General features: G+C 38.0%; 1 protein-coding gene across 5 annotated transcripts in view; it reads right to left on the bottom strand.

The window, feature by feature from the left end:
- Epha7 (EPH receptor A7) overlaps window positions 1-25,378 on the bottom strand; it is a 152,506-nt gene extending 127,128 nt beyond the window's left edge. For all 5 annotated transcript variants that reach the window (XM_050145458.1, XM_050145459.1, XM_050145460.1 and 2 more), the window contains exons 1-3: window positions 25,057-25,378; window positions 21,107-21,171; window positions 17,053-17,722 (exon numbers count right to left, since the gene is read on the bottom strand). In XM_050145458.1, coding sequence (XP_050001415.1) covers window positions 17,053-17,722; window positions 21,107-21,171; window positions 25,057-25,153 — 832 coding nt within the window. In that variant the 5' untranslated portion in view covers window positions 25,154-25,378. The remainder of the gene's footprint in view (window positions 1-17,052; window positions 17,723-21,106; window positions 21,172-25,056) is intronic.
- Window positions 25,379-26,914: the final 1,536 nt, after the last annotated feature.

Here is a 26,914-nt window from a genome sequence, read left to right as displayed (position 1 = left end):
GCACGGCATGAAAAGATGCTGATTTTAACCCTCAATGTTACTCATCTAAGAGAACATGTCGTAAAAAAACTGGTCCTTTACTTTTGTGAAATACCTGACTAAGTCCTTTAACTAGTGACTTCATGAGCAGTAAGTCTTAGCCAACATTTCTCTTTTCCCCTATAATGGAAGTCTTTTCTATGATACTTCTGAAGGAATTGAGAAAATGAATGTGAAATAGAAGCTAATATAAAAATGTATATACATACATAAATATACATAGGCAAACACACTTAAAATGGCTTAACCTGGACGATATTATCTATGTCACTCAAACAAAACCCCAGAGGTGAAGGTGCCTATCGTTTCTGTACTGCTGTGTTTATATATCTGAGACTCTATACAAATTTAATGTCATCCAAAATTTTGGAAAATCAGTCATCGTTACCAATTAATGACCATCGCTGCCATTAACAAAAACACTTGTTACTTGTCTGTGTATGACTTCAAAACAGCATTTGTTGACTGAATTTACTCAATGTGCAGACAGCAACAAATAGAGTGAGTTGTATTTGTAAGTCTACAAATATGTATGCATACATGTATAAATCAATGAAAAATGAGGCTATGAATCTGAGAAAGAGCAAACTGGGGTGTGGGGGAGGGGCTCTGGAAGAAGTAAGAGGAGAATAGTGCTGCGATTAAATCATAATTTCAGAAATAAAAGAAGTGCTGAAGGAAGAGAACTCCTAGTCAAAGTACAAAAAAAAAAACGCTGTAAAAGTCTACTCTGCTATACAAATGTAGGTCTCTACAAAGATACAAAAACACAACTGGTAAATACTTTACAGCATAAGCAACTAATGAGAAAGAAATATCAGAACCCAGTGAAATTACATTTTACTTTGAAGGGTGCTTCAACTGAGATGAATGTTCAGGGCTAAGAAAAAAAAATTAACTTAAGAAGTCAGTAACCACATGTTTAGTATCTTTCTCTGAGTAGGTTCAGGGGCACGAGGCGAGGAGGGCTGCCAGGAGCAAGCTGCATGATTGCATCTGATTATAGTTACTTGTCGAGAAAAAGCTGAGAGGAAAATAGCCGACTGATCAGACGCTGCCTTTTCAAGTTGGTAAAACAAAAAACATGTTCTCTCCTTTAATAAGTGCAAATAAACACAACTGATGAGGGGAACCAAGAACCCGTCCGCAGATTCCAAAATTTTACAAGTGTTTATTTGCCGTCCAAGCATGTTAGGTGTCAATGAGAGGCAGTCCTGGAAATTCTTCTCACATAATTCACGGTGGAAGAAAATCACCTTCCCTGAATCAGAAACCCTGGTTGATAATTTCACAGGAAGATTTATGTTAATTTAACGTATTTTGCCTGAACATTTCAAACTCCACTCATTCTTAGAAATCATTGTTTGATTTTTTTTTTTATAAAGTCATCTTCCCACTTCTGCTAGTGGTGATGTGACCTAAAAAATAGAGCACCCATTCTCCATTGTTCATCCAAAAGGTATTTATGGTTGCTGCTATATCTTAACAGTCATTTTATGAGAACTTTTTAAATTACTAATGGAAATTGCTTCAGGATAAGAACACAACAAATTATAGTATTAAAATATAATTTTCAAAAAGAAAAATATGGAAAATTTTGATTCAGTCACAAATCTACTAGAGAGTAATAGGCAATATTAACTAGAAAATAAAGTGTGTACCTAATGCCTTAAAATCAATCAACAAAATGCAGCCTTCTCATGTTCTCTAAGAGGAATACCCTGCTTTTTATCGATAACAATTCTGCTTTGCTCTGTTTGAATGTGACCTAGTAAAGCATAGTCATCTTCAAAGTGTTGAGCTTTTATTAGTTGAGACTGAATTCTGTCTCAGTAGCTAGGTATCGCATGTGCAGACAGAAGGAAACCAAGCAAGGCCTTATCCTGCAGCATGGTCAGGTTCTGTGTAAAATGTCATGGATAAGAACACAAAAATACAGAAGCTGTAAGTTATGTCAAAAAAAATGTCAACTAAAGATATGGAGTAGCTGAAGGTTACATCATCACGATCTGATCAATACAATCAGTCAATCTTTCTCGCCCCCTTTACCTTCTCTTTTTTCTCCTTCTGCATACCACTCACGTCTTGACGTGTTCCATAGCACTGTATCTCAAATGACACACAGGCTTAGGGTCAATGGCTGCTAGCTCCACTTACACTTGGCTGACAATTGGACGGTATCAAAAGTAGAATCTTAGTTCCTCCACTAGACAGAGCAAGATTCTGACAGAAGGCTGCCAGGTAAGATGATGGATGATTTCTCTGCCTGACCTCCTCCCCGTGTGCCACAGTTTGCCTCTCTCCCTATCTCCAAAGCAAAATACCCTCCTGAGCTTCCCAGCGGCCTTCAGCTTCACTGGGGCTAACAGGTCCAGACCTTTCCATCAATGGGGTTATTTAGCTTTTAGACACGAGGTCTTGCCATTTTGGGCTAGCTAACCCTGGGCACAGATGTCTTTTTTTTTTTTTTTTTTTTAAATTGCATCTCTACTGTCTTTAGAAAGGATGTAATCAGACAGGCAAAGATCAGGCCAAGCAAAAAAATGCTGAATTGTGTATCTCAGTTTTCTAATGTCATTGTAATAAAATCAATGTCATTTATCTGTTGAAAGCAACCCTTGGATGGCCTCAGAACACCTTTCTAAATGGATAATCAAATTTTGAGTCACTTGGTGAGTTACCAATGTGAAAACGTTAATGAAGAACCATTCGGGACATGGAGAAAAAGCTTCAGTCATTTCATAGGAGTAGCAATCCACATTTCTATTTTTAAAATGTACTCATTTGAGAAATATTCGACAAAATTTCTAGAACTCATTTTTGCTTCCTCCTACTTGATGAGCCTGTAACATATAGCCTTCCCAAACTCCCCACAAAATATCAACAATTTACAAAAAAGATCTAATTCTTAGTGATGATGTTTGACAGGGCCAAAAGTTGCACTGAGATTCCGGCCACGAGCAATTTTAATATTGTGAGATTTGTTACTGAAAGGTGAATACTGTGAAGAGAATTCCATAACCACACGTTCCAACATTCAAAAATTGAACTGCAAAGATTATGAGGGATTTTTGCAGATATATTTTGTGTAGCATGATTTGAAGAAATGATTTTTTTAAATCATACATGCAGTTATAACTCCAATGTTCCAGAAAATTAGTGTAATTATCAGGGCTTAACATAAGCTATTTGCTAGTTAGCAAGTATATTCACATATAAATATGCTGATAATATAAAAATGACATAGGCTAATAAAAGAAGATATTGCTAAAAATGATGAATGTACTAATACTAAGTCATGTTAAATCTTTTGTTAGGTTGCAGAAAAAAATAATACAACCACGTTCCATTAAATGAAGCAAAGATATTAAACTTAGATTAAAAGATTCTAAAGTTTCATGAATTTTATTTAATCTCAGAAACTTAGCAAATTATTAATGAAAATTACCAATTAAAATTCTTAGAAACTTTATTCTCTATCAACTATAGCTACAAACTAAATTCTAAGTATGCTCACTGGGATGAAGCTGTCTATTCAAAAGAATACAGTTATTTAAAGAGCACTGCAAGGGCATAATTTCTCTTAGTGCCACAGAGTGTATAAAGACTCACTATTTTGATTCTCTTAATTAAATAGTATTTCCTCGAGAAAATAAAGCTTTGTGTATGTATATGCATGTACATACTGCAACTGCAAATTTTCATTCAGGGTGGTCTTTCAATAAAATATAGTGAACAAATCAAATTTCTTCCATAAAATGTGGGTCAAACACCAGACACCTGTGCACCTAAAAAAATTAAGTAGTAATTTCTCTAATTTGCGATTATGGTGCTAAAAGACAATTTAAAATGTTGTGAACCAAGTGAGATATTGATAGTACAAAAAATTTAAAGAGAGGACAGTGAGATGATTAAATTCTCATCTTCAAATTTGGAACAGGGTGGTTGATTCTTTCCAAGTGACCAATGCAGTCTGCCAATCATATTCCTGCGAATATGTCCATCATTCAATGACAAGAGTCTATCAGATTCCACTTTGACTGGAAGTGACAGTCCAGTTATCTACTGGCATTAATGAATAATAAATAAAGGTGTCCTGTAGATTTATATGGATACATGTGTATTATATCCAGTGCAGATTACCCATGTGCAAAAACTGACCTGATTTTTTTTTCTTACACTTACTCCTTAGGAAATAAATGATAAGGATAAGAAGAGGAAGAGGGGAAGAATGGGAACAAGGAATGGAAGAAAAAATCAAAGCAGTGACAATAAAGATCACGTGAAAAGTGAATGCCGGTTTACACCCATATTTCATTTTTCAACAAGTGACTGAGTCCCAGCTTATATGAATTTAAACTAGCTATATTTAGGGGCTCTTGAATATTTATGCTCTATTAACGGAATAACACTGTTTGCTGTCTATGCAAATGTATTTGACGGCAGGAACGCCTCAAAAATGAAAGATCAGAAGGAGCTGTGTCAGTGTTCCCACCTTGGCCCTTCTCACGCACTCATTCTCATTCTGCCTTTTCGGCAGGGGAAAGAAAAACCCTCCCAATTCCTCACTAAAGTCTTTTTTATTGTTAGCATCTATTTCTTTCTCAAATTTGAACACATGGTGGTTTGATGTTACAGCTTTTGAAAACAGAAGGCTCAGAGCGCTGCTGCTCAGGCACTCAGCCGCACATCCGGATGGGTACCTGACTGAAGATGTGGGCCCTGAGCTTGCACAGAACAGCAGAACATCCCTGCTGTTACATAAGGGCCAAAAGCCTGCCGTGCAGAGAACAGTGCTGTTCACTTCGTATCCTTATAAAGCAGGCTCGAAGTCATGTAATAGGAGGCTTTCTTCAGGCTGATATAATGGGTAATTTTTATTTGCCTTTATACTGTTTTGCTAAGGTTAATACCGTAAGGTCTTATAAAGAAAGAATGGCAGTGATTTAAAGAAGTCATGGGTTTTATGAGAAACCTGAAGAAGTAAGCTCCTTTTCACAGCAGAAAGGCACAGTGCCTTGCATGATGGCACAAGACCATAATTCCAGGATTCGGGGAGCAGAGCCACTGCTATTTTGAAGTCAACCTCGGTGGCATGAAAAGACTCAATCTCAAAACAAAATGCATAGTTATCCTGAGCCCGGTGGTGGTTGCATGTGGATAGAACATAGAGAGCTCTGAGTTCAGTCTCTAGCACTTTAAAGAAAACATAAAAACAACTTGAGAGACATAACACCACTAGATCAAATTTTGTAAAGTTAAGCAATAAGGATTAATCAAGTTCAGTTACTTTATTTAAATACTAGCATGACCAGCATTAGTTTATAATAAGCAAAATTACTGGCATAAAAGGCAAGCAGAAACTAAAATTCTGCCACATTTATAGGATACTTACATTCTACTAAATAAGGACACGATGAGGAAGGAAGGTGCACTCTTACTATTTGTATCCATTTAATAGATGGCGCACACCTTTAATCCCAGCACTCGCGAGGCAGAGGCAGGCGGATCTCTGGGAGTTTGAGGCCAGCCTGGTCTACTGAGCTAGTTCCCGGGACAGGCACCAAAGCTACAGAGAAACCCTGTCTCGAAAAACCAAAAAAAAAAAAAAAAAAAAAAAAAAAAAAAAAAAAAAAAAAAAAAAAANAAAAAAAAAAAAAAAAAAAAAAAAAAAAAAAAAAAAAAAAAAAAAAAAAAAAAAAAAAAAAAAAAAAAAAAGATAGGAAAAGCCAGACCTGGTCATATGCAGCTACAATTCTTAGAAGGCTGAGGCAGGAGAATCTCAAGTATAATGCAAACCTGACCTACATGGGAATCCCAGGCCAACCTCACGTATACAATGAGATCCCATCTCTCAAAAACAAGAAACTAACTTTCTGTATATATCTATAGATACACATACATATGCACACACATACACACATATAATGGTTAAACATGTTTTTAGACATTTTAAACCATGTGATAGTGCAAGAAAATTAAAAGCAATTAATTGCTAAAGTCTCTAAAATACTGTAAAAGAGCAGGGATGAACAAAACAAAACTCAGCGGGAGGAGAGATATCGAGTATTCACTTTTTCTTAATGAGGATTGAGGTATACTACAAACATGGATGGGTGAATATGCAGTGATAATCTGTACATACTGAATGAGCAAGGGTAATGTTATCTTATTGGGGTAAAATACTAATTGAAAAAGCAGAAACTAGAAAAACACAGAGGCCTGCACTTGACTTTACACAAAATCAATGTTACAAACTAAAAACTTTAGGAAAGGTGTGGGCTATGTATGCATATAGGTTAAATTTTGTTTGCAAACCAAAACTGCCTGTCTACGTGGACAATTTTGAGAAATAGGTGCTGTCAGTTTTAAGAAAGAGATTTTTCAAATGCGAAATTGCCTTTCTGCCCTGACAAAGCTGAGGGGTAAGGTCTGAAGGCTTTGCAGAGGCTGTTCATGCAGTGTGAAAGCCATGATGAATGGCAACAACTTCTGCCCAACGCCTAGGTAACTGATCCTATAAGCGATACCCACTGATTTTACTTCAGAGTGCATGTCCATCCAACAGACGTGATAATAAAGATGTGCTAATTGTCAGTATTGTTCTCTCCTGATCAAACACTGAGGAAACTGGAAGGTTATATAAGCCCGAATTCATGTTCCCTTTTATCCAAGAACAAAGCAGCCCTGATCTGTTACATACATCCTATGAAATCTTAAGTATCTGCTAGAAAATGAAGAAAACATTTATTTTATAAACTTTCAGCCTGGCAGTTTATATCACTAAGGTAGTTTTATTTTGATTTGCTTTTAAAACATCTAATACTTCAAGCGTATGCCATATGAGTATTTTTTCCTATTTCTTTGTGATTGGTAATTATGATTTCCACAGAGAAGAAAAATACATAACTCTTTGGTACTTGTAAATTAACGAATCAGCGCATAACAATTTAGACATCTAAAAATGAGGCAAAAGGAAAAATCTTTTCCTTTAGTTCCATTATTATGTTCAGTAATGCTTTTATTTTGCTCTTAGTGTGGTGCAAGTGAGCTATGTAGCTCTGTGTATGTATGTAAGGCTATGTGTGTGGGGGGGGGCTGAGAGCGTGTGCACAAGCGGGCATGTGCATTTATGGCACTGCACATTTATGAATTGTGTGTCCATTAAGTAAGTTTAAACAGAAAAAGAAATTCAACTTTGCCTTTGGAACGCTTTTCAATAAAATGCTAACTCTATGCATGAGGATTTGACTTGTCCTATTTGCCAATATATTCTTTTAATATATTGCTAATGATCTTCAGGGCAGACAGTCCAAGAATCTATTATTCTAATTGTCTTGTAAAATACTATGCCACCAGAGTATGAAATATCTGTTAAAATGCATTTTATTTGAGAGAGTAAAGGGTATATCTTCTCTCATAATTCGTTTCAAGGAGGCAGACAACCTTCGCAAAATGGCATCAGACTTAGACAAGCTAGGAAATGTTCGTTATTTCATCTTGTTAAAAGTAGAAGACACAAAGAAATATTTAAAGAATCCATTAGGTTTATTTGTTTAACCCAGCTATTAGTTTAAATTAATGTCATTAACATCATTAGGTGTAATTGTCTACATGGGAAGTGGTTCAGTTAATAACAGTAAACTGCTATTTAAATAAACAGAGAACAGTTAAAGCACTAGGAATTTACCTAGCTTGCATAATATTTCATCTATTTTCTCAGAACAAGCATTTATTTTATCCCCTAACTGACAGGAATATATTCTTTCAAGACATTATACCCTTCAACAAGTAACCACTTCTACACTATTTTTTCTCCTATTCTCTGTTTCCAAAAAATATCTTACAAGGTAGAATAAGCTACAATAATAGATTTTCATTACTCAACTTCAATAATAAATGCAGCTGTGCAGCTAAATATTATATCCAATCAACTCTTGTACTTCAGGGTCAAAATACTGTAGGTTTCTTTCCTCAGATTTAGATATTTTACAAAGCCAAGGGAAACAAAAACACCTTGCAATTTATCGTTTATGGCTCCAGAGCAGCGCTGGACTGAGGGTCAAATCCCTACGGGTGAGGGATGAAACTAAGAGCTAATTAGATGATACATTAAGCAGAATATAGCACACTATGGGTCCTTTCATAGCTGCTGTAATTTTTTAGACATTAGCACTGATATGTAATATTATCATCAACAGTAAATTGTTTAAACGCCCAAACAAAATTGTTTCCTAGAAAATGCTGATAATTGACATTATGTCTATAATATACCTAAGTTTTAACAATTTTTATCACAGATTAGAAATAAAAATGTCTATAGATTATTAATTTGAACTAAATTCAAGGTTGAATTGTTTTTTATTATTAGTTCAGTAGTTCTCAACCTTCTTAAGTCTTCAACGCTTTAACACAGTTCCTCATGTTGTGGTGACCCCCAACCATAAAATTATTTTTGCTGTTATTTCATAACTGTAATTTTGCTACTATTGTTATTGTAATACAGTTATCTGGTGTTCAGGATATCTGATATGTGATCCCTGTTTAAGGGTTATTTGATCCCAAAGGGGTTGCAACCCACAGACTGAAAAATAATTCACTAGATTTAAAATATAATATCTATAGGCATGAAGCTGAAGAAATAGCTAAGTGGTTAAGAGCACAGCCTGCTCTTCCAGAGGACTCACGTTCAGTTCCCAAATAAGTCAAGAGGTTCCCATCCACTCGTATCTCCTACTTCTATAGATACGAAGCCTCCTGACCACCGAGGCAACAGCATTCATATTCATATACCCACATACAGAAACACACACAAATATACCACAGACAGACAGACACAGATACACACACATTTAAAATTAAAATAAATACTTTATTTTAATTTATATGTGAAAAAATATCTGCTTTTCCCATATTAACTTACAAGAATATGATAGGACAGATGTCCAACCTATAAGTTTAATTTTTTAAAGATATTTTTTAGTGGATGTACTAATTTAAATAGATTTGTTCTGAAATTTCCCTCTCTGATTGATGCATTATAACCATAAAAAACTAAAGATTATATAGTTGTGTAAAATTTATCATAAAAATATTATTGACACAGAATAGCTGTCAAACAGAAATCATTAGCAAGAAATTATTTTATAGGAGAGTTATAATTATCTTACAGATAAAGGCCTGGACTTGTATAGGAAACAGAAGATCACTGATTTATATTATGACACTGCCTGTCAGAAATTCATGCCAATTTAAACTGCTACTAGAAATATAAAAGGATATCACATATTTGTTAGGACTAGTTTAATCTAAAATGTTTAAAATTATACGCTAAATGCACTAATTACTAAAACCTGAAACAGAGATATTGACTCCATATTCTCATCTTCCTTTCATTACATTCCATTTTATTTATTTCTATTCTTCTCCTTATTGAAAAATTAAATTTCAAGGTACTATGAATACAAACAGAGATGACTGAAGATAAGTAAAAACCTGAATAGTTTTAAATAACACCTACATTATTCTACCTTGAAATTGTGACATGAGTGTAATTTTATGTATTGTAATACTTATCCGTGTCTCTGGATAAACACAGACAACAACTGCTTTCACAAGAAAGTAGCCAGAGACCACAGAGATACTTATTCCATATCTGTGTTTTGTTTATTTTTAAATGTATTAGACAAGTATCATAGGTTTCTGAATGTACAGAATTTAAAATATAAAAAAGTATGAGGTGATACGAGTATAAAATCGAGCAATATTATGACATAATAGGGGTTATACATATCTTCCCTTTCCCAGGGATCACCACATTCATTCTAGATTTTATTTCTTTTTGTTGCTTTTTGTTCAAGCCAATATTTTAAAGATATAAATTGAAAGTAAAGATTCTAGCTTTAGAAGATTCCTCAGTCTCAGCATACAGTAACTATAAACACACTTCAGACCTTAGCTCAGAAAAAGTCATGCAGGCTGGGAGAGACCCTTCCTTCTCAGAGGGTTGGTAACAGAGAGGAGAGACCAAGCCTCTATTTCATGAGAAGGAAGAGATGAGGAGGCTGAGAAGAAAGACACAGAAAGATTGGGAGAGAGTGGGAAAATCAAAGGAATCGTGATCCGCTGTTCTTCATTGGAACAACCTCCTCAGGTGTGGGGCACATTACCTTCTGTGTTACTCATCCCTCCTCTGCCAGGAGAGAAAGGAGAGCATGTGGGAAAAAGAAGGGTCCAGTGAGGAGGAGGGTGCAGACTACTGTCAGAAGTCATCCAGAAGGACCTCAGAAGGAGCCCCAGTGCTTTACCAAGGATGCACGGGACGTCAGTAGTAGATCAGTCAGGTCACAGAAGTAGCAATGAGAACTACATTTGTTTTTAATATCAGATATCATTAAATAATGGGACAGTGCAGGGAAAAAAAAAAGCGGACCAATGTTTAAAGCTGTGTAAACCAGTATCAGGCAAAGGGAAAGAGGCAGGACTTCAACAATAATAAATATGCACTGAAATTTCATTAAAAAAAAAAAAAACCTGCCATGGTTAAGATGAAAGGATTTAAGTGCCAGTCTGAAAAATAGGATTTTTTCTGTAGGCTTAGGAGCATGAAGCGTCTAAACAATAAAGGAATGCTGTGTATCAGTACTTCACACAGATTGCCGTTTAAAGAACTGGAATAAAAGGAAAAAGAGAGTGAGGGATGAAAAATAATTGGACTGCACAGTGTGCTTAGGAAAACAGACACAAATACTTTGAAACTGTCATAACGCGAGAAAACGTTCAGGTTTCTATCCCCTCTCCAAATATTCTGAAAGTCAATTAACATGATCCTGCAACTGATCAAACTGATACGGCCCTCCGTAATTACTCGGGTACTCTGGGGATCCTGAAGACTGAGCAACCTGATTAAAGAGCGGCCTTCCACTCCCTGTGACAGTGGGTACTTATCCCAGGCTCGCCATGATCCTGCTGCTTTACATCACAGAAGTGTGCGAGCAAGCGAGCGAGCGAGCAAGCAGGACTGCTCAGCGGGTAAGGACACTCGACCCCAGCCTGCTGGTCTGAGGTCCATCTCCTAAGCTGTACCGTGGAAGGAGAAGTCTGACCCCTGGACAATGTCCTCTGACCCCACACGGACAGTGGTACAGACACGAACACACACCCAGAGGTGCGCAAAATAAACAAAGTAAAATGGATAGCCACATCATGGCCATGCATGAGGTGAAGCATATATCATTATAGCAGCTTGTTATTATCCCAGTTATACTTTTCTGATCTTCGCCTTAGGTAATAGTATCTATCTACTGGGCTGAATGATTTGGTGACATTTCTCAACACTATTGAATTAGTCCGTGCAAATTGCTGACTAAAAATTAAAGAAACAAAATCGATGAGCTGTTTTACCAAAAGCCCCAAATCTCTGTCCTTCTGCACCTTTTAAAATATACTTGCCATTTACCAGCGTGTATCATTTATGCAGAACCTAACGGCAATTTAAGACCACATATTGAAGACACAATTTAAGTTAGTCTTGTGATTACCTATATATCATAATTATTTATAGTATAATTAAGTATACTAATTATAATATATGAAAGCTAATATTCTAGATACCTTTAAAGCGGAGAGAATAAAATATCACCTCAAATTCCTAGACTAAATCAAAATCATAGTTATAGTTTCATCTATTTCTCCCTATATATGTATATAAAAATTATTACTTGAGTTTTCATTCAAAATTGTTAAAAAAGACAGTTCAAACATTTTGTGCAAAATCACTGATATTATAATATCTAAGTTCAACTGCAGTGTTAACTCTTAACTTTGAGCACTCAAGTTACTACTAATATTTCAGATACATTTCTGTAGGGAAAATGGCTGTGTATGAGTTATTTTATTTTATTTCAGTGCTCTCTTGCGTGTTACATGAAGTAGAAAGCTAGGTAAAAGGATAATTCACTGGCTGTGGCTTGCACAATATATTTTCACTCATTTATTTCCAAAGTTTTTTTTTTACCTAGAATACATCATACTGCATTATTAATAATAAGATAATAGTACATATTCATTGATTATTTTTTATGTCCCAGATACTATTCTTAGGGTTTAACGTGCGTTATTTCATTCAATTCTAATAAGACCCCTATGAGGGAAGTACTATTTTTATTAGCCCCATTTAAACTTAAGGAAATTAAGGTTTAGAGTGCCCTACTTTAAGTACCTGGTAAGGTGTGTATCCAGAATTTCAGAATTCTACAATTTCTACATCATAGCAATTTACGTTGTAATACAGAGTATATTTCTCTTAATATTTCTTTAGCAATACAATACATTTCAAAGACTAATTGGCTATCATGGAATTTGATGTCACAAATCATATGCTCCTTGTCTGTGAAAGTAAAGCATGGTTTCATAACTGCAAGCAAGAAGAAAATTTTAAACAGCTAATGCTTTTTAAGTCAAATGGATGTTTTAAGTTCCAGGATGGTAGATGTTAAAAGTTTATAAATCATATTTCACTAAAATGGTATCTCTATTAACTTGTCAACTGAAAATAATAGGATACAGATGGGAAGAAAACCATTTTAATCAAAACTATAAATCTATCATTTGAATTTGTATTTTAAATAATCATGAGGAAATTCCTAATTTTTTTCTTTTCAGAAAATGCAATTAAGCAATAGAAACATAGCAAGCAAATCACATTTCTATATTATCACCATGTGTTTTTACAGTTCTGATGATATCAACTCCATGCTTCAAGCCAGAAAGAACATTTTGAAAGCAAAAAAAGATAGCACTTTGGGGCCAGATAATTATTCAGATATCTTCAATAAAATAAAATGTGATCAGTTGTGCAGCAGCTCAAAACTATACACTGAAGTCCAGAACAGACTTTAGGGAAACACGTTGTATAGTTGAGGAAAGACAAAAGAAAAATAAAGATGCATACAAAGTAAAGATACAAGCTCATCTAACCTTACTGCCTTAGTATCTCTGAGATTCAGAGTCTCAGGAAAGTTAAAATAGCTACATGAAAAAATGAAGGACCAAGATTGTTCGACATCTACTGCAAATTACCCATAGCAATCTATGATAAAACTCAGCTACACGTGTGCAAAACCACACAAAATTTAAAAAATGCACAAATAATTCAGGATGCAATTTTACCAACCTTCTCACATATTTTGTAAAATATAATAATCTGTACGATTTTTAAAAGGCTCTCTTACTGACACAGAAAAACAATATATTTGTTAGTTTTCATTCAAGCTACAATTTAAAGACAAATATTCAAAATGCAAAATTGACAAGAAAGCTTTACAAATTAGAATTACATATTTTAAAGCAGTTGCAAAATTCTACTTGAAAACAGTTACTTAATTATTAGAATTTCTTCATGTATTCATAGACAATTATTAGAAGTTCTTCATGTATTCATAGATTGAAGAAACGTGTGGCTTTAGAAAATGAATTACTTTCTTCAAGGTCATGAAACGGGCTCTTAAAGCAATTAATAAAAATCGTGACCAGTTTGCACACTTACTCACTTTTCACATTGTCCTCCACTAAGCATCTCAACGATGCGCTAGACAGCGCCCAGATAAACTAGGCTTTAAGTGGCTAATCAGTCACATTTGGCTAGGGACAGACCAGCATCTCCTCTCAAGACATCAGTGTTCCTCAATACGGGACTGGATTTGTTTTCCAATTCTTAACAGGATCATTGAGAGGGAACAGGAGGAATATTATAAAGGCAGGCCTGGATCAAATCCAGAGCCAGGCACCCTCACAGCCATGCGTTGTAACTTTGCCAAGGAGCAGAGTGTTTCCACAAATGAGCATAGTTCCTTCCTCAAGTATATCATCAATTCATAAAAATCTAAGAAAGTCTTGTCCTGAACGATGTCACTGGTTTAGAATGAGGCAAATATAAGGATACGGAGAAGTATCTTAACTTCTTTGGGCTTTCAGAAGTAAATGAATGCCTACTGCCAATAAACAATTCCACCCATAAAATGGCAGGACTTTGTGCAGTTGAAGGTGGAGGGAATTTACTTTAGTTTTAGGTACCACGGTGTAGTTCACAGATGACAGTAATTTTGGTTTCCAATTTTAGTACTAATTCCTTAAAACCAAATAATTATTTATAATAGCACCATGGTTAGCAGAATGATTCTGCTCATTTGGAACAAACTGCAGCCTTTTCTTATGGCAAATATATCTATAAACTATAGTTGAAAATATTTGTATTCGGTTCTCTGTATAAATGTGTACAACTCAAACATTTCCTGTGAAATTACAGAAAATTAAACAAAACTTGTAACTGTGATTTTCATGTAAAAAAAACCTTTACTTCCTAGTCTTTTATCAAATTTAATTGTGACCTTTTACACAATATGCATTTCCGCTTTGCTTCTTCTTCCCCATTTATAATAGTGTAAAATTGAAATTTTTCTCTCACATCAATTAAGTTATTAGCATTAGCTTTTGTCTTACAGAAAAAAAAATATACTGTTGCTGTCAAAACATTTAAATAACTGGTACAGTTGGACTCAACATTGTTTCAAGAACTATTGCTAACTCCTACTGGATAAGAACACTGCCTTTCCTCTGATTACTTCATTGGGGAAATATTATATTTATCCAGGAAGATTCCATTCTGCCATGGAAGGATGGGAAATGATGTATCATTTTCCTGGTTCACATGTGTGGAATCCTAAAGATTTTCTAATTGACTACTCTCATGAGAAATGAAGGAGGAAAGCCATGGTAGGGGCATCAGAAAACTCGGTGTTTGCTAATGGGACCTTCGTCTACAGAAGTTCCTTTTGTTTGTCCAGAGTTTACCGTGTTATCTACAGTGCGGATAATAATTGAGTGCTGGGGAAGGACTACTTTATATCCATCCTGGCAATCCACATCACGGACTTAGCTCTTCAAACAAGGCTGAACAACATAAGCGCTCAGCTTTATCAACCAAAACGTGCGTTTAATAGGAGAACAATGTGAGTCATAAATGTAAGTTTAGTATATCACCTAGCTGTGTCAAAAGGAGAGAAATAGATATTTAGGTTAGTATTATTATTATTATTTGCTTTAAAAGCCAAAGGCCTCATTGCATCTCATTGCAAACTGGCCTCATTGTCAACTTCCTGCCTCTTACCCGAGTGCATGAATAACAGACATGCACACCTACACCTTGCTTAACATTTGTATAGGTTTCGTGCAATACTAAAGTTAACCCAATACACCTAACTTTAAATTATTATTTCAGATTATATTGAATATTGATAATTTCTAATTGTATATGTCTTCTTTTATTCCTTTGAAATGCAGTATGCAATTTCTACTTATAGCAGGTCTCAAATTAGGATGGCCATCATTTTAAAGCCAAAGGATTATAATGTAAATAAACAAATTATCAGAAATATAAATTTTGATTTTTTTTTTGTCTGCCTACCTGTTTGTTTTGAGACAAGGTTTTATCAGGGAGCTGGCTGTCCAAGAATTCACTATGTAGACCACCTAACCTTGAACTTGAGTATTCATCTGCCTCAGCCTCCAGAGCACTGGGATTAAAGGTGTATTTTGCACTCTTCATTTCAGATATCTAAATATTTTTAAATTATCATTTATTCTTTAAATATTCTCATAAAATGGGGGTGATATAATTCAGATATGGCTTGGGCAACTTGTTCCTATGTGGAAAACATTTAAGATCAACAATGAAAAATAGTATTTGTCAGGATTCTTCTTGCTTTGTGGAGAAAATTACAAAAGTAATGTTGTTAAAAAATGTAGGCCCCAAAATCAGAATATGCTAAGTCTGAATCTAGACTAACACAGGTATTATTAGTGCAACGGCAAGTGACCTATTTGTTTTTCAGGGTCCCATTTCCACTGTGTAAAACAGACAGGACAGCGAACCTATCTCATAAACCAAGCTAATACATAGAAAAGACAAGGATGAGTACCTAGAACAGCTAGAAGAAAACATAGATAGTTACAACAATCATGATGAGCAGCTGTCTTTCACCTAACTAGTTTTTGAAAGCATTTAAATTATGCTGCCAACTTAGCAGTTTAAGGAATATGTGAATGTCATTCTATAGACTCTATCATGCTTTGTAAACTAATACTGACATAAGTAATATTATCTTGCATATTTTTTCAGGACCTAAATTGGAAAAGGTTATACACATGTTGCTGTTTCAAACTTTAAAAAAATTCTAATATTTAATCATGTTAATTAAGAGAAAATTGATTTTTGAAAATATAAGAAAAGGATTCTTGAAAATATACACTATTGTCCCGAAACAAATATGAACAACTTAATTGCTGTATTGTGCCAACTCAAACTCTACTTCAGACCTCTTTTACAAAAATATGATCCACTGTGGCCTGACTTACCAGAAGAGCACCCATTGTATTCTTTAGTCCAGAAAAGAATGACATCATTGCCAAAAGGAACTACAGAGATGGATAACATGAAATGGTGCTTTCACATCAAAATGCCTGTATTCATGAATGGCAATTTTAAATATCTGTGCTGTATTTGTTAATACTTGACCACTAATAGGGCTCCTCTTTGTAAGCTGCCGTTCCTTATACTTCGTGCTAACCGAAGGCTCAAAGGATCAGGGCTTAGAAGCTGGAAGAATCGTATCTCATTAAGGCCCTATGGGCATGCCCTCGGTCTTCACTGGCTAAAGTCCACTTCAATGACTGTTTCTTTTAAACCTTACAGCCCAGTGTGCAACAGCTTCCTTCCATATTACCAAACATGTTTAACAAGGCAAGCAAAATTTATTCACAATTGTTATCATCACCAACATTTATTGTATATCAACAGAGAAGATACTACTATACATAGTTGTAGTATTTAATAGTGACTTTTAAGATAAAATGAACTGGGTAACTGGCATAAAAGATTTACTTTTTGAGTACTTGTTATTATATAAAATATCTGATAACTAAGAACTTCAAATTAAAATAACAAATATTACTTACGTTCACATGTGTCCCCTTTTTGCTGATAGCCTGCTTTGCAGATACATTTTCCAATGGGTACTAACCACTCTCCTTCCGCACTGCAATGCATCCTGGGTGAATTTTCTGCCTCTTCCTCGGCACTGCTGACACATGTCCCGCGAACCTCAACTAAGGAGGAAAATTCTGAACCAGTCACTGTATCTGGAAAGACAGCTAAGTTCTCAATAATGGACCAGCACTTCTTGTAGTATACTTTGACAGAAACCAATGCTATGCAAGCCCCTACATCCTGAAAGGCAAGATAGAATCCCTTTTTGGACAAAGGTCCAATCTCTCTCACCTCAGTGTTCAGCTTCATCTTTCTTTCACCAAGGTCACCTTGTGTAAAACTCTCATCTGCGGCAATGGTGTCTATTTTTACGTAAAGGTTTTCTCTGATATTCCTGCCGGTGTCGTAGTCTGTTTCATAATAGTACAAATTAAAGGTTTCCTTGCAAGTTCCCAGTACTCCGGGAAGACTATTGCAATCCCTCAAGGTGAATTTCAATTCTACAAAAATCCTTTGTGCGTTGCCTTTGGAAATCCAGTTAGTCCGCAGCCAGTTGTTCTGGTTGGGCTCCATGACCTGGCACACCTGGTACGTTCTTATCGGGGTGTAGTTCTCGTCCAAACCACTAATTTCTTCCCACTGTAAATTTAAAAAAAAAAAAAGGCGAGAGGGGGTTCATTAGTCTTTCAGCAAAAATAAAAATTAAAAAAAATGACATCATAGTTTCGAAATAATATGAAGAACAAAGACAGCACCACAAGTACGCGTCCCTGAAGTCAGAGATGGTAGAATTCCCCTTCTGCAGTATTTTAGTTAACAGAGCATCGTTTGCGTTTGAACAAAGAATGAAAATTTAATTCTTTCACATCTGCTGTGAGCGTTCTAGTATCTCTGTTTGTGTTTAAGTGTTTAGTCTCTGGTAAGACTTCAATTTTAACAGGCTAAGGCTAATAGTTATTAACATTACTCCTCAAAGTGTATGGATGCTGGGCAGAATTCCTGATAACTCAGTTGACAATTTAAATGTTTGCTTTATTCTTAAGTCCAAAGATGCCTACAAACATTGTAACAAGATTCCAAAAATCTTGGAACTTGAAGACATTATACAATGTGTTGCAAAGTATAATGTGTAATATCTTGCAATCTTTTGAAAAAGAAGCATTTTAAAGAGCTGCTTATTTTTCCAGCATCATATTTAAAACTGTACATAAAGCCATATATAATTACCAAGTAGTTTTGAAAGTAAAATTCACCCGTGTAAACGATTTGTTTTCAGTGGACAACCAAATATGTTTGTCAAATTAGCAAGCTATGCATGAATTGTTTTTAAAGGCCCATTTATCTTCTGATACAATATATACTACAAGTGAATTCATTTATATTACTTCACCTAAAAAAGGGGAGACAGATAGTTCAACAACAAATTCAAAGATGATTGGACCATGTATATTACTTCCTGCTCATAGCAAACAAGTTCAGTATATCTAACAGCTTTGAAGGCTTTAGTAAAGGCTATTCATGGTCTCTCTTACTGTTATCATAATTGCTCCTATAGTAACAAGGAAACTGTCATCTTTTCCAATTATAAATTCCAGATAGAAATTATTGTGTATTTTAGGTCTTAAGTCCTCCAGCAACTGATATTTAAACTATTAATTCAAAAGATGTAGACAAGAAAATATGATAATATACATCTGTTAATGATTTTCACTTGTAAAACCTGATCAAAGTTATCAATTGACTTAAAACCACTGCATAATGTTGGCATGTATTTTTAAAATCATTCGTATAAAATTAAAAGGACTGATGAATTGCAGAATGCTGCAACACAGAAATGTTTCGTGAAAGAATTAGTTATGCTATATTTACTAAATTTTTACTATAACAGCCTAATATTGCCAAAGGTCCTGAAGCAGCGAGTTGAGCTTCATGTCATGTTTCTTGGCACACACTTTCACTGCCTAACACTGTGTATATGTTCCATTTGTTTCTTGACTAAGCTGTTTATATGCTATTTTATGTAACCAAGGCAAATATCTCAAATTCCTCCACTGGTAGTTAGATTTGTGTCTCCTAAGCGGAGTGAAGTTATGAAAAGAAGGATAAACAGTTTAGTGTCAAGCAAAAAGCAAAAGCTCCAAAGCGAAATGTGCCCTTCTGATCAGCTTCAGCTTGGGGAAATCAAGACTAACTATTCTAGAAGACTAATCTGAAGATTTCCCACATTTGATCTTAAGAGTAATTATGTCATTCCAGACATGATAAATAAATTATCCATGAAACAGATGCTTTTCACGAAAGCAGTCTCACTATTTGATATTTTTATGTCACTGTTTTATTAGACACTTTTTAAGACCAAAAGCATTTCACAGATGACACACACTATTGGTAAAGATGTCTCAATTCAGACAGTGAATTTTATAAATATTATAAAGTAATTTTTATAAAGTGATAAAAAAATAGTTTCTCATCAGTTGGCAACAATATCATTCTTCGAAAGCACATGTGAAAAAATCTGTGTCATATAAAGAAAATGCAGGAGAACATATTTTTTTACACAAACTATTGATTCACACACACACACACACACACACACACACATATATAAAGTTAAGCTTTAACTCAAGATTCTCTGGACTGATGAAATGCCCATCTGAGTCCAAGATAACATTGGCAGTCATAATTTATCATGTTGTGGATTGCATGGATGAAGTGCTGCAATCCTTTATCAGTCTACTTCTTGGAGATAAAACCATCTTCTCTATCTATTTATTTTAATTGATAGATGGCAGAAAATGGGTTGCATCTGTCATTGGCAAGACTGGTATTTATTTTTTTAAACCATGAATGTCTTTCTACAATGTATACTTTTTAAGGAAAACAATTTCACATAGAAGGAAGCACCTTTTTTTTTAAAGAGAACAAATTCATGAATTTGTCATTTTCCCATAATTTCCTATGGCCAATAAAAATAACTACAATATGAGCTCAGAGAAACTTTGCAAATTTTAATTTAACAAAAACTCTGAAAACTTAAAGCATGCTTAAATGAGAAGTTCTCCAAGTGAATTTTCTGTTCATGATATGTTGATTCTATGGTTTTGTTCTTCTGCTTTCGTTCTCATTGTAAGAATCAGTTGAAAGTGTGTATATCTTCATTGATATTTCATGCCCCTTAAACCCCAGATTTCCTCATGCCTTAAAGACAAACTTAAGTTACAATGGAGGTTTTTTTTTTCTTTTCTCAGAGTCCACTTGCTCTATCAAATGAAAAGTTGGTCCTATCTCACCATCGGAAATGACACATAAAGATATCATCAAACTAAATTTGAGTAATGTAACTTTCTGAATACATGAAAAATTATTTAAAAAACATTTAAGGTTCTACTCATACTTGGACAGGCTGATTTTATATTCAGTCACATTTGCTGAAGCTGAATTTTGCTGTAATAGAGATATATTTCTGTCATCACGTTTGATTAATAACAGCAGATAGCACAACACAAATGTTAAGAATCTAACACTGTGCAGCAAATCTTACATCTTGATATTGTCCTACAGTTTTCGTTACCCTCTGGAGTCTCCTTTGGGCAATGTTAGAACTATTTTTAAAGGATGAAAACAGGTTTCATACTGTTTTGAAGAATTACAGACTCTACCTAGTGATTATTACACAGAAGCATAAGGCAACTGCAGAGGCTTAAGTGAGTTTGTGAAAAGAATGTTCTCTGCAATTAGTAAGCATTTATAACCGGAGCGCACAGGCATGATTGGTGCCACTCACAATGAGAACTCAAAGACTTGGGTTTGGGTTTCTTTCTTTTTTTTCCATTTCCCAAAGTTCTAAGTATACTTCCCATACTCTGAGAATCCAATATCTGAAGAGAAGACAAAATACCGAACAATATATTGAAGTTTTAAACGTTTTAAATGTATGAACGTGAACAGTTTCCCTAAGGAGAAGCTCCTGTTTCTTACTCTAAAGAGATATGATATTGTATATTGTATGAGAGATGTACCTACCCCACTGGGTGGAGAGGAAATCCATTCCAATTCTGTTTGCTGTGCTTTAGAGTCCAGTAAGAGTACTGAAAAAGAAAGTTGAATTCCCGAATGTTACAAGGAAAATTTTAAACACATCTCTAAGCATTTTAAGATGAATCTAATTTTTATTAAATTACTATGTTATGACTTATGACGTTGATATAAATGAACGGTGCAACGAACATCCATATTATATAAGCATATTATACTTTTTGGTGGGGAGCGTATTAAAGTATCCATGCACTTGATATCCTTCAATTAAAATGTGAGGTAAATTTTCAGCGGAATACTAACATGAAAGCATGTGCAAGAAGTTAAGATCAGATAATGGGACTGTGTAGTAATACCATGCAATAGCTTTGGAAGTCAGTGAGTTCCCACCATTTCGCAAGATATACCAACATGAACATAATAAAATAGAATCCCAACAGCATTTTTTCAGCCAGGCTCTACTTTTTAATACTCTGCTAGCAATATTTCCTATCATCTCCTGACAATAGGAGCTTAACATTTAAAGAAGAAAGAGCTGCCATTACTTTGTCGTCTACCAAAGTGAATATAAAAAGGCTCAATCCACGTTAAACAATGTTTCTATGAGAAAGAAGTCCCTGTTACCTGCAGCCTGTGTTTTTGTGCTAGGCAAGCACCAGCTTTCACACATGTCTTTCACAACTGGAAATATTTCCACATACTAGCTATTTTCTGGGCGGCTTTAACTCTGAACTGACTTCTACAAACAACTGTATTCCATCTCTAAACTATCAAAAAGCATAATCAATATTTATGAAAAGTGTGATTAAAGTATTAGTGTTAATGTAAAAAACTTATTAGACTGGTATCTGTTTGGACACATTATCCTTCCAATTGGAGATGTTGTTGCTTGAAGATAATTATTCCTATAAAATGCTTGCTGATAAAACTGGTTTTAGAGTTACATAGCGTTGGTTCTTTAAAATAATATGCCTGACCTTAAAGCATTTGACATATGATCTATTGGCACAAAAATCACTGGATTCTTTACATATAATTCATACATAAATGTTCATAATTACAGGAAATTGTTCACATTTTGACATGAGAATATGTGAGTACATAAACGTCTTAATATCATTTCTAGTTTTAATAGGTGTGTGTTTGGAAAGGTAAAGGAAACAGCGTCCTGTTAGGAGAGCAAGGAACAATTGACTCTTCGCTCAATTCCTTTACAGGGCTCGGTGATCCCCAGTAACTAGAAACAGTTAAGTACAAAGACGTTAGCCTGTACTGCTTGGTTTTAGTGTTTTACGTTTAAGACTGTCAAGGGTAAAGATCGACTCCTTTTAATTAAAAACAAGCGTAACTTATAAAATTTCAATTTGTGTTTTAACTTGGAATACCAGGAAGTCTTTGGCTTAGTGTATTTACAAGAAAAGTAATTGTTAAAGGGTTTTTTTTTTTTTTTTTTAAACTTGTGAGGAAGAGATGAAGCCCAAGGAAACAAACTGAAGCCACAGAACTCTTTTGGAATTTATTTTGGGGGAGGGAGCTTCTGGATTGACAACAACCAGTGGATTTTAAACTTAAGTGACCCTTTGGGCTTGATGTTAAGAATGAAATAAACACAGCGTTTACCCTTTTCTGCTGCGCCTTTACCCCTGGGCTACTTGGTGGCCAGCAAGTTATCAGCGAAATTAGCAAATCAAGAGGACGTGGACGGTGGACGCGAGCCGGTGATGCATTCGGCGGCTCTGGAGAGTTGAATGCAATCGCCCCCGCGCACTTCTTCCCTCTGGGCTCACGACACGGAGTCTGCCTCGCCGCGTGCCCGGAGAAGGCACTGAGCAGCTGGCCGCTCCGAGGGGTCCGGGCTGAGGCTCGGCGGCCACCCGCTCGACTCCAGTGCCGCCGGAGCATCGGGGCGGGGCGGGGCGGGGCAGCCAGACGGCCGTGCCCGCCAACCTAGCGTCCATTACACTTCCAGACCGGGGACTCCAGGGAGCCGGTGGCGCCCAGCTCCGGCAGGAGTCATGAGGAACAGACGGGCTTTCGGGAAGCGCCTCCTCTGAGGGCGCGGCGGCGGTTGCACTGTCGAGAGGAAAAGCAGCAGCCACAATTAGCTTTCTGCTCCCCCAGCCACTCCTGCTGGCTCTAGGAAAGCGGGGAAGGGGACCAGGGCTGTCGGCCCCCACCCCAGCTGCCCTAGAAGCCGCGCACCTGCTCGCCGCGCTGCTGGCCGTGCGCCTTGGGTGCGGCGATGCCGCGGGCCACCTCCGGGTAGCTGCGCTCCGGGAATGCCATAGCCTGATTGCGCCTGAGCGCCCCGAGCGTCGCCACCGAGAAGACGGACGCGTTCCCCTCCACCTGCCTCTTAAACATCTTGTCTGCATCTAAAGAACTCTGGCTGCGAGCATCAGAACCCTCTCCACGTAGCACCGGAGGAGGAGAGCGAGCGAGCGAGCGAGGCCTGCTGGCTGCAGGCACCTCTCCCCCTAGTGATGCAGTTATTTATAGCTCAAACTCCTGCTGGAGTCTGCCAGAGCTCGCGCGCGCCGCTTTGCTGTGCGGGGCAAACTTTTCCTCAGATCCCGCTATTCCGGAGGAATAGGGACAAGGTGGCAGGGTGACTGTTTCTGATCGCTAAAGTCAAGAAGCTCGAAATGTGCTGTTGGTGGGTGGGTGGCTGTCTCTGGCAGACGCACCTGCAGACATAACCATCAGCTCAGAGACACGTTTTTCTCTGAATGGATTCAGCGTCCACACACATTGCAGATGTGCAAAGTGAGGGTCAGAAGGTCAGGCGGTTCCAAAGTGGGATACTGCACCGGGTTGGGATGTTGAATGGATGAAGAAGGGTGGGCGAAGAGAATAAAGAAACGCTCCGTGAAATCCTAAGTTTTCGGAATAGAAGAAGCGAGGACCAATACGCTCCCTCCCCTTAGTACTACCATGACCTAAATCTAACAGATCGCTCCCTTTACAGCTCTGAACAGGCTCCTAAAGTATCTGAAAATCAACATTAAATACGCAGGTTGTCAGATTGGGTACGGGTATTGTGACACTGCTTAGCAGCAAAACATTTCCTCAGACAGGATTTATTTTTCCCCAGCTCCAACTACAGGCACCGAAAGGTATTTTACCTTTTGCCAGTGGTTCAAAGGAGACGCAGGGGAAGAAGGAAAAAAAAAAAAACATACCCACGTACAGGCGTATCCTGTGGTCAAAAGAAACCTCCCCTCCCGTACCAGAACTGGTCCCCGGAGGCCAGGGTTTTCGCCAAGACTGGCCATTCGGACTCCAGGAGTACCGGACCTGGGCCAAGTGACTGGAGACTTCTCACTCGGTGGCCTCTCCTGGCAGGCTGCCGGCTGCGGCCAGCCCTCCCGGCGGCAGGTCGAGCCCGGGCCCCGCGCGTGCTGCCTCCCCTCGCGGCCGCATTGTTTCGCGCGGCAGCCGAGCGCCCACCACAGGCCCGCCGCCGCTGCAGTGAGCGGAGTCGGCAGGAGCCCGAGCGCTCGCAGCCTCGGAAGTCTCGTCCCCTCCGGGAAGGCTGGGGGCGACGCGGGGCTTCACTCCCCAGCTTTCGAACCAACTCTGACCGAGGCGCCCGCGGCAGGCCGATCGCGAAAGAACGGCCAGACGCGGCGGCTGAAACGAAAGACCCGAGCCGCCGGATGCAGGAGCTCGCCCGCCAGCCTCGCCAACCCGACCCCCGGGGCTGCCCCGGCTGCAGAGCGCGCGCCGGTCCCCGGCCACCCCGGGAGCTCAGGGCCCGACTAGTGCCGAATGGTCGCCGCTGGTCGCTCCGAGCCGCCGGCGGGGAGGGGGCGGGGGTCGGGGGAGGGTCGCCTGGCGCCGGAGGCGCGGCCGGCAGCGCCGCGGACCCGTCGGCTCGGGCAGGTAGACAGCGAAATAAATAAGTCAGAACAAACTTTGCTTTCCTCTGGCCTTACCTTCCTTCGCAGCCTGCGCCTCCCCCGTGTGTGCAAAGCCGAGCAGCCAGATGTAGCACAAAATAATCCACGAAGGGTACCGAGTTTGAAAAACCATGGTGCATGAGCAGGTTTGATTTTAGGCTGCAGTTGGGTCGCAGGTCTTTAGATGCTGTTTGCTCCGAAGTGGGTTATTATTGTTGTTATTATTGCTCTCCTCGCATCGATCCCCTTCTGGGTCCCAGGCCGGCTGCTCCACGCTTAGCTGTTTGATTTCTCTCCCCCCTCCGGTACATTCGCACCGTGTTTGCTGCCTGCAAGTCTCCGACTGCAGACCGGCCGCTTGCTCCACACTCCAATAATATCAATTAGGGGGGAGGGGGCGGGGCTCCGAGCCTAGAGCCTCCGCCACTCCGACTGAGTGGCAGACGCAGCCCGCCTGCCAGGCGGCGATTCCCAGGGCCGGGGGGCGTGTCCCGATGAAGTGACCGCCTCTGCCTCGGAGGCGGGGTCGTTCGCGGGAGCCAATCAGCGCCGAGCGGAGTCGGGTTGCGAGTCCAGGATTCCCTCCCAGTTCGGTTGCTTGGAAAACGGGGACGGGTAGCTTTAGGCCAGCGGCGTGCAGCTTAGACCATTTGGCTTTTAGCTACTGCAGCTTCACTGAGCTGGATAAACCCGAGAATAACTCTCCCGACTTACACTCCTGTATATAGCAGTGCCGCTCACGTCTTCTCGAAGGCAGAAGCGAAACGAACCTTTCCTCGCCTACCAATCACCGATCCCGACCGGGACAGTGAAATTGAGCTTATGCTTTTAGAGAGGCTTTTACTTTTTTGTTAGCAATCTCTGCGGGTCGGATAACATCGCTTTAGTTTTTTGCCTTTTTCTTTATTTTTCTTTCTTCCTTCTTTTCTTTTCTTTCTTTCTTTTTACTTGTTTTTTTTTTTTTTTTGAAAAGTTTCAACTACTCTTCTATAACTCAGGAGATATTTTTGGCTACCACTTACCTCATTATCTGGAAGAAGAAAATTGAGCATTAACCAAAAGTATTTTCTTTTTCCAAACAAATTTTGCCCGCGTTTGCAGCAACCTAAGGCAAAAGAAACACTGAAGGGCGGTGGGGGGAAGGGGGGGGGATCGGGGGAAGAAAGGAAGTCTTTTGTTTTATGCTTGCCTCTTCCCTAGTCCTATCTTCAGTTACTTTCCCTGGCAAATGGGACCTTAGAAAACGTTCCCCGTCGTTTTCCTTATAGGCTTCTCATTTTCTGGGGTCTTTCATAGATTGCCCTGCTCCAGTCGCTTGCCATTCCACTGTGTAAATAACATTCAGTTTTAAAGAAAGCCGCCAGGTACTAAATCCACATAGCCATTCCTTCTACTTGGACAAACATTTACTATTTTCTGTAGTTAGTCCATAATTATTCCGTAATTATCGTTCTAAAGGAAGCTAAGACTAAAAATGTAACAAACATTTCCACTTGAATTCATCCAACCCGAGCTTGCAAGGGTAAGTGCGTGGAGAAATCTGTTTTCCATTAGGCAGTTTTGAAGATTTTGCAAGCAAGAGGTGGTTGACATTGTAAAATGAAGAACTTAAAAGTGTAGTGGCCAAATCATCCATTTCAAAGATCACGTTTAGTTAGATAGGTCACATATTTAAGATGAGCATTTTTCTTATTATTCACTATTTCTTTCTTAAGGAAAAAAAGAAGCTTCTGGGTGATCAGTCTTTACTCCTGATGGACAATAAGTTTGACCTCAGACTAAAGACTTCCTAGTTGACTTCTCTGGAAATGTGCACTAGGTCACCTCTCCAGTGTACAGTAGGGACTTCTAAGAGATAACAGCTCCCAGATACTTTTCTTTTTCTTTTTTTTTT

The sequence above is a fragment of the Alexandromys fortis genome, unplaced genomic scaffold, assembly GCF_014885135.2.
Source record: "Alexandromys fortis isolate MF-2015 unplaced genomic scaffold, M_Fortis_MF-2015_v1.1 scaffold_2_26212498_36691700, whole genome shotgun sequence".
Classification (NCBI taxonomy): Eukaryota; Metazoa; Chordata; class Mammalia; order Rodentia; family Cricetidae; genus Alexandromys; species Alexandromys fortis.
The sequence above is the reverse complement of the archived record's forward strand: the minus strand, read 5'-3'. Positions and strand labels throughout refer to the sequence as shown.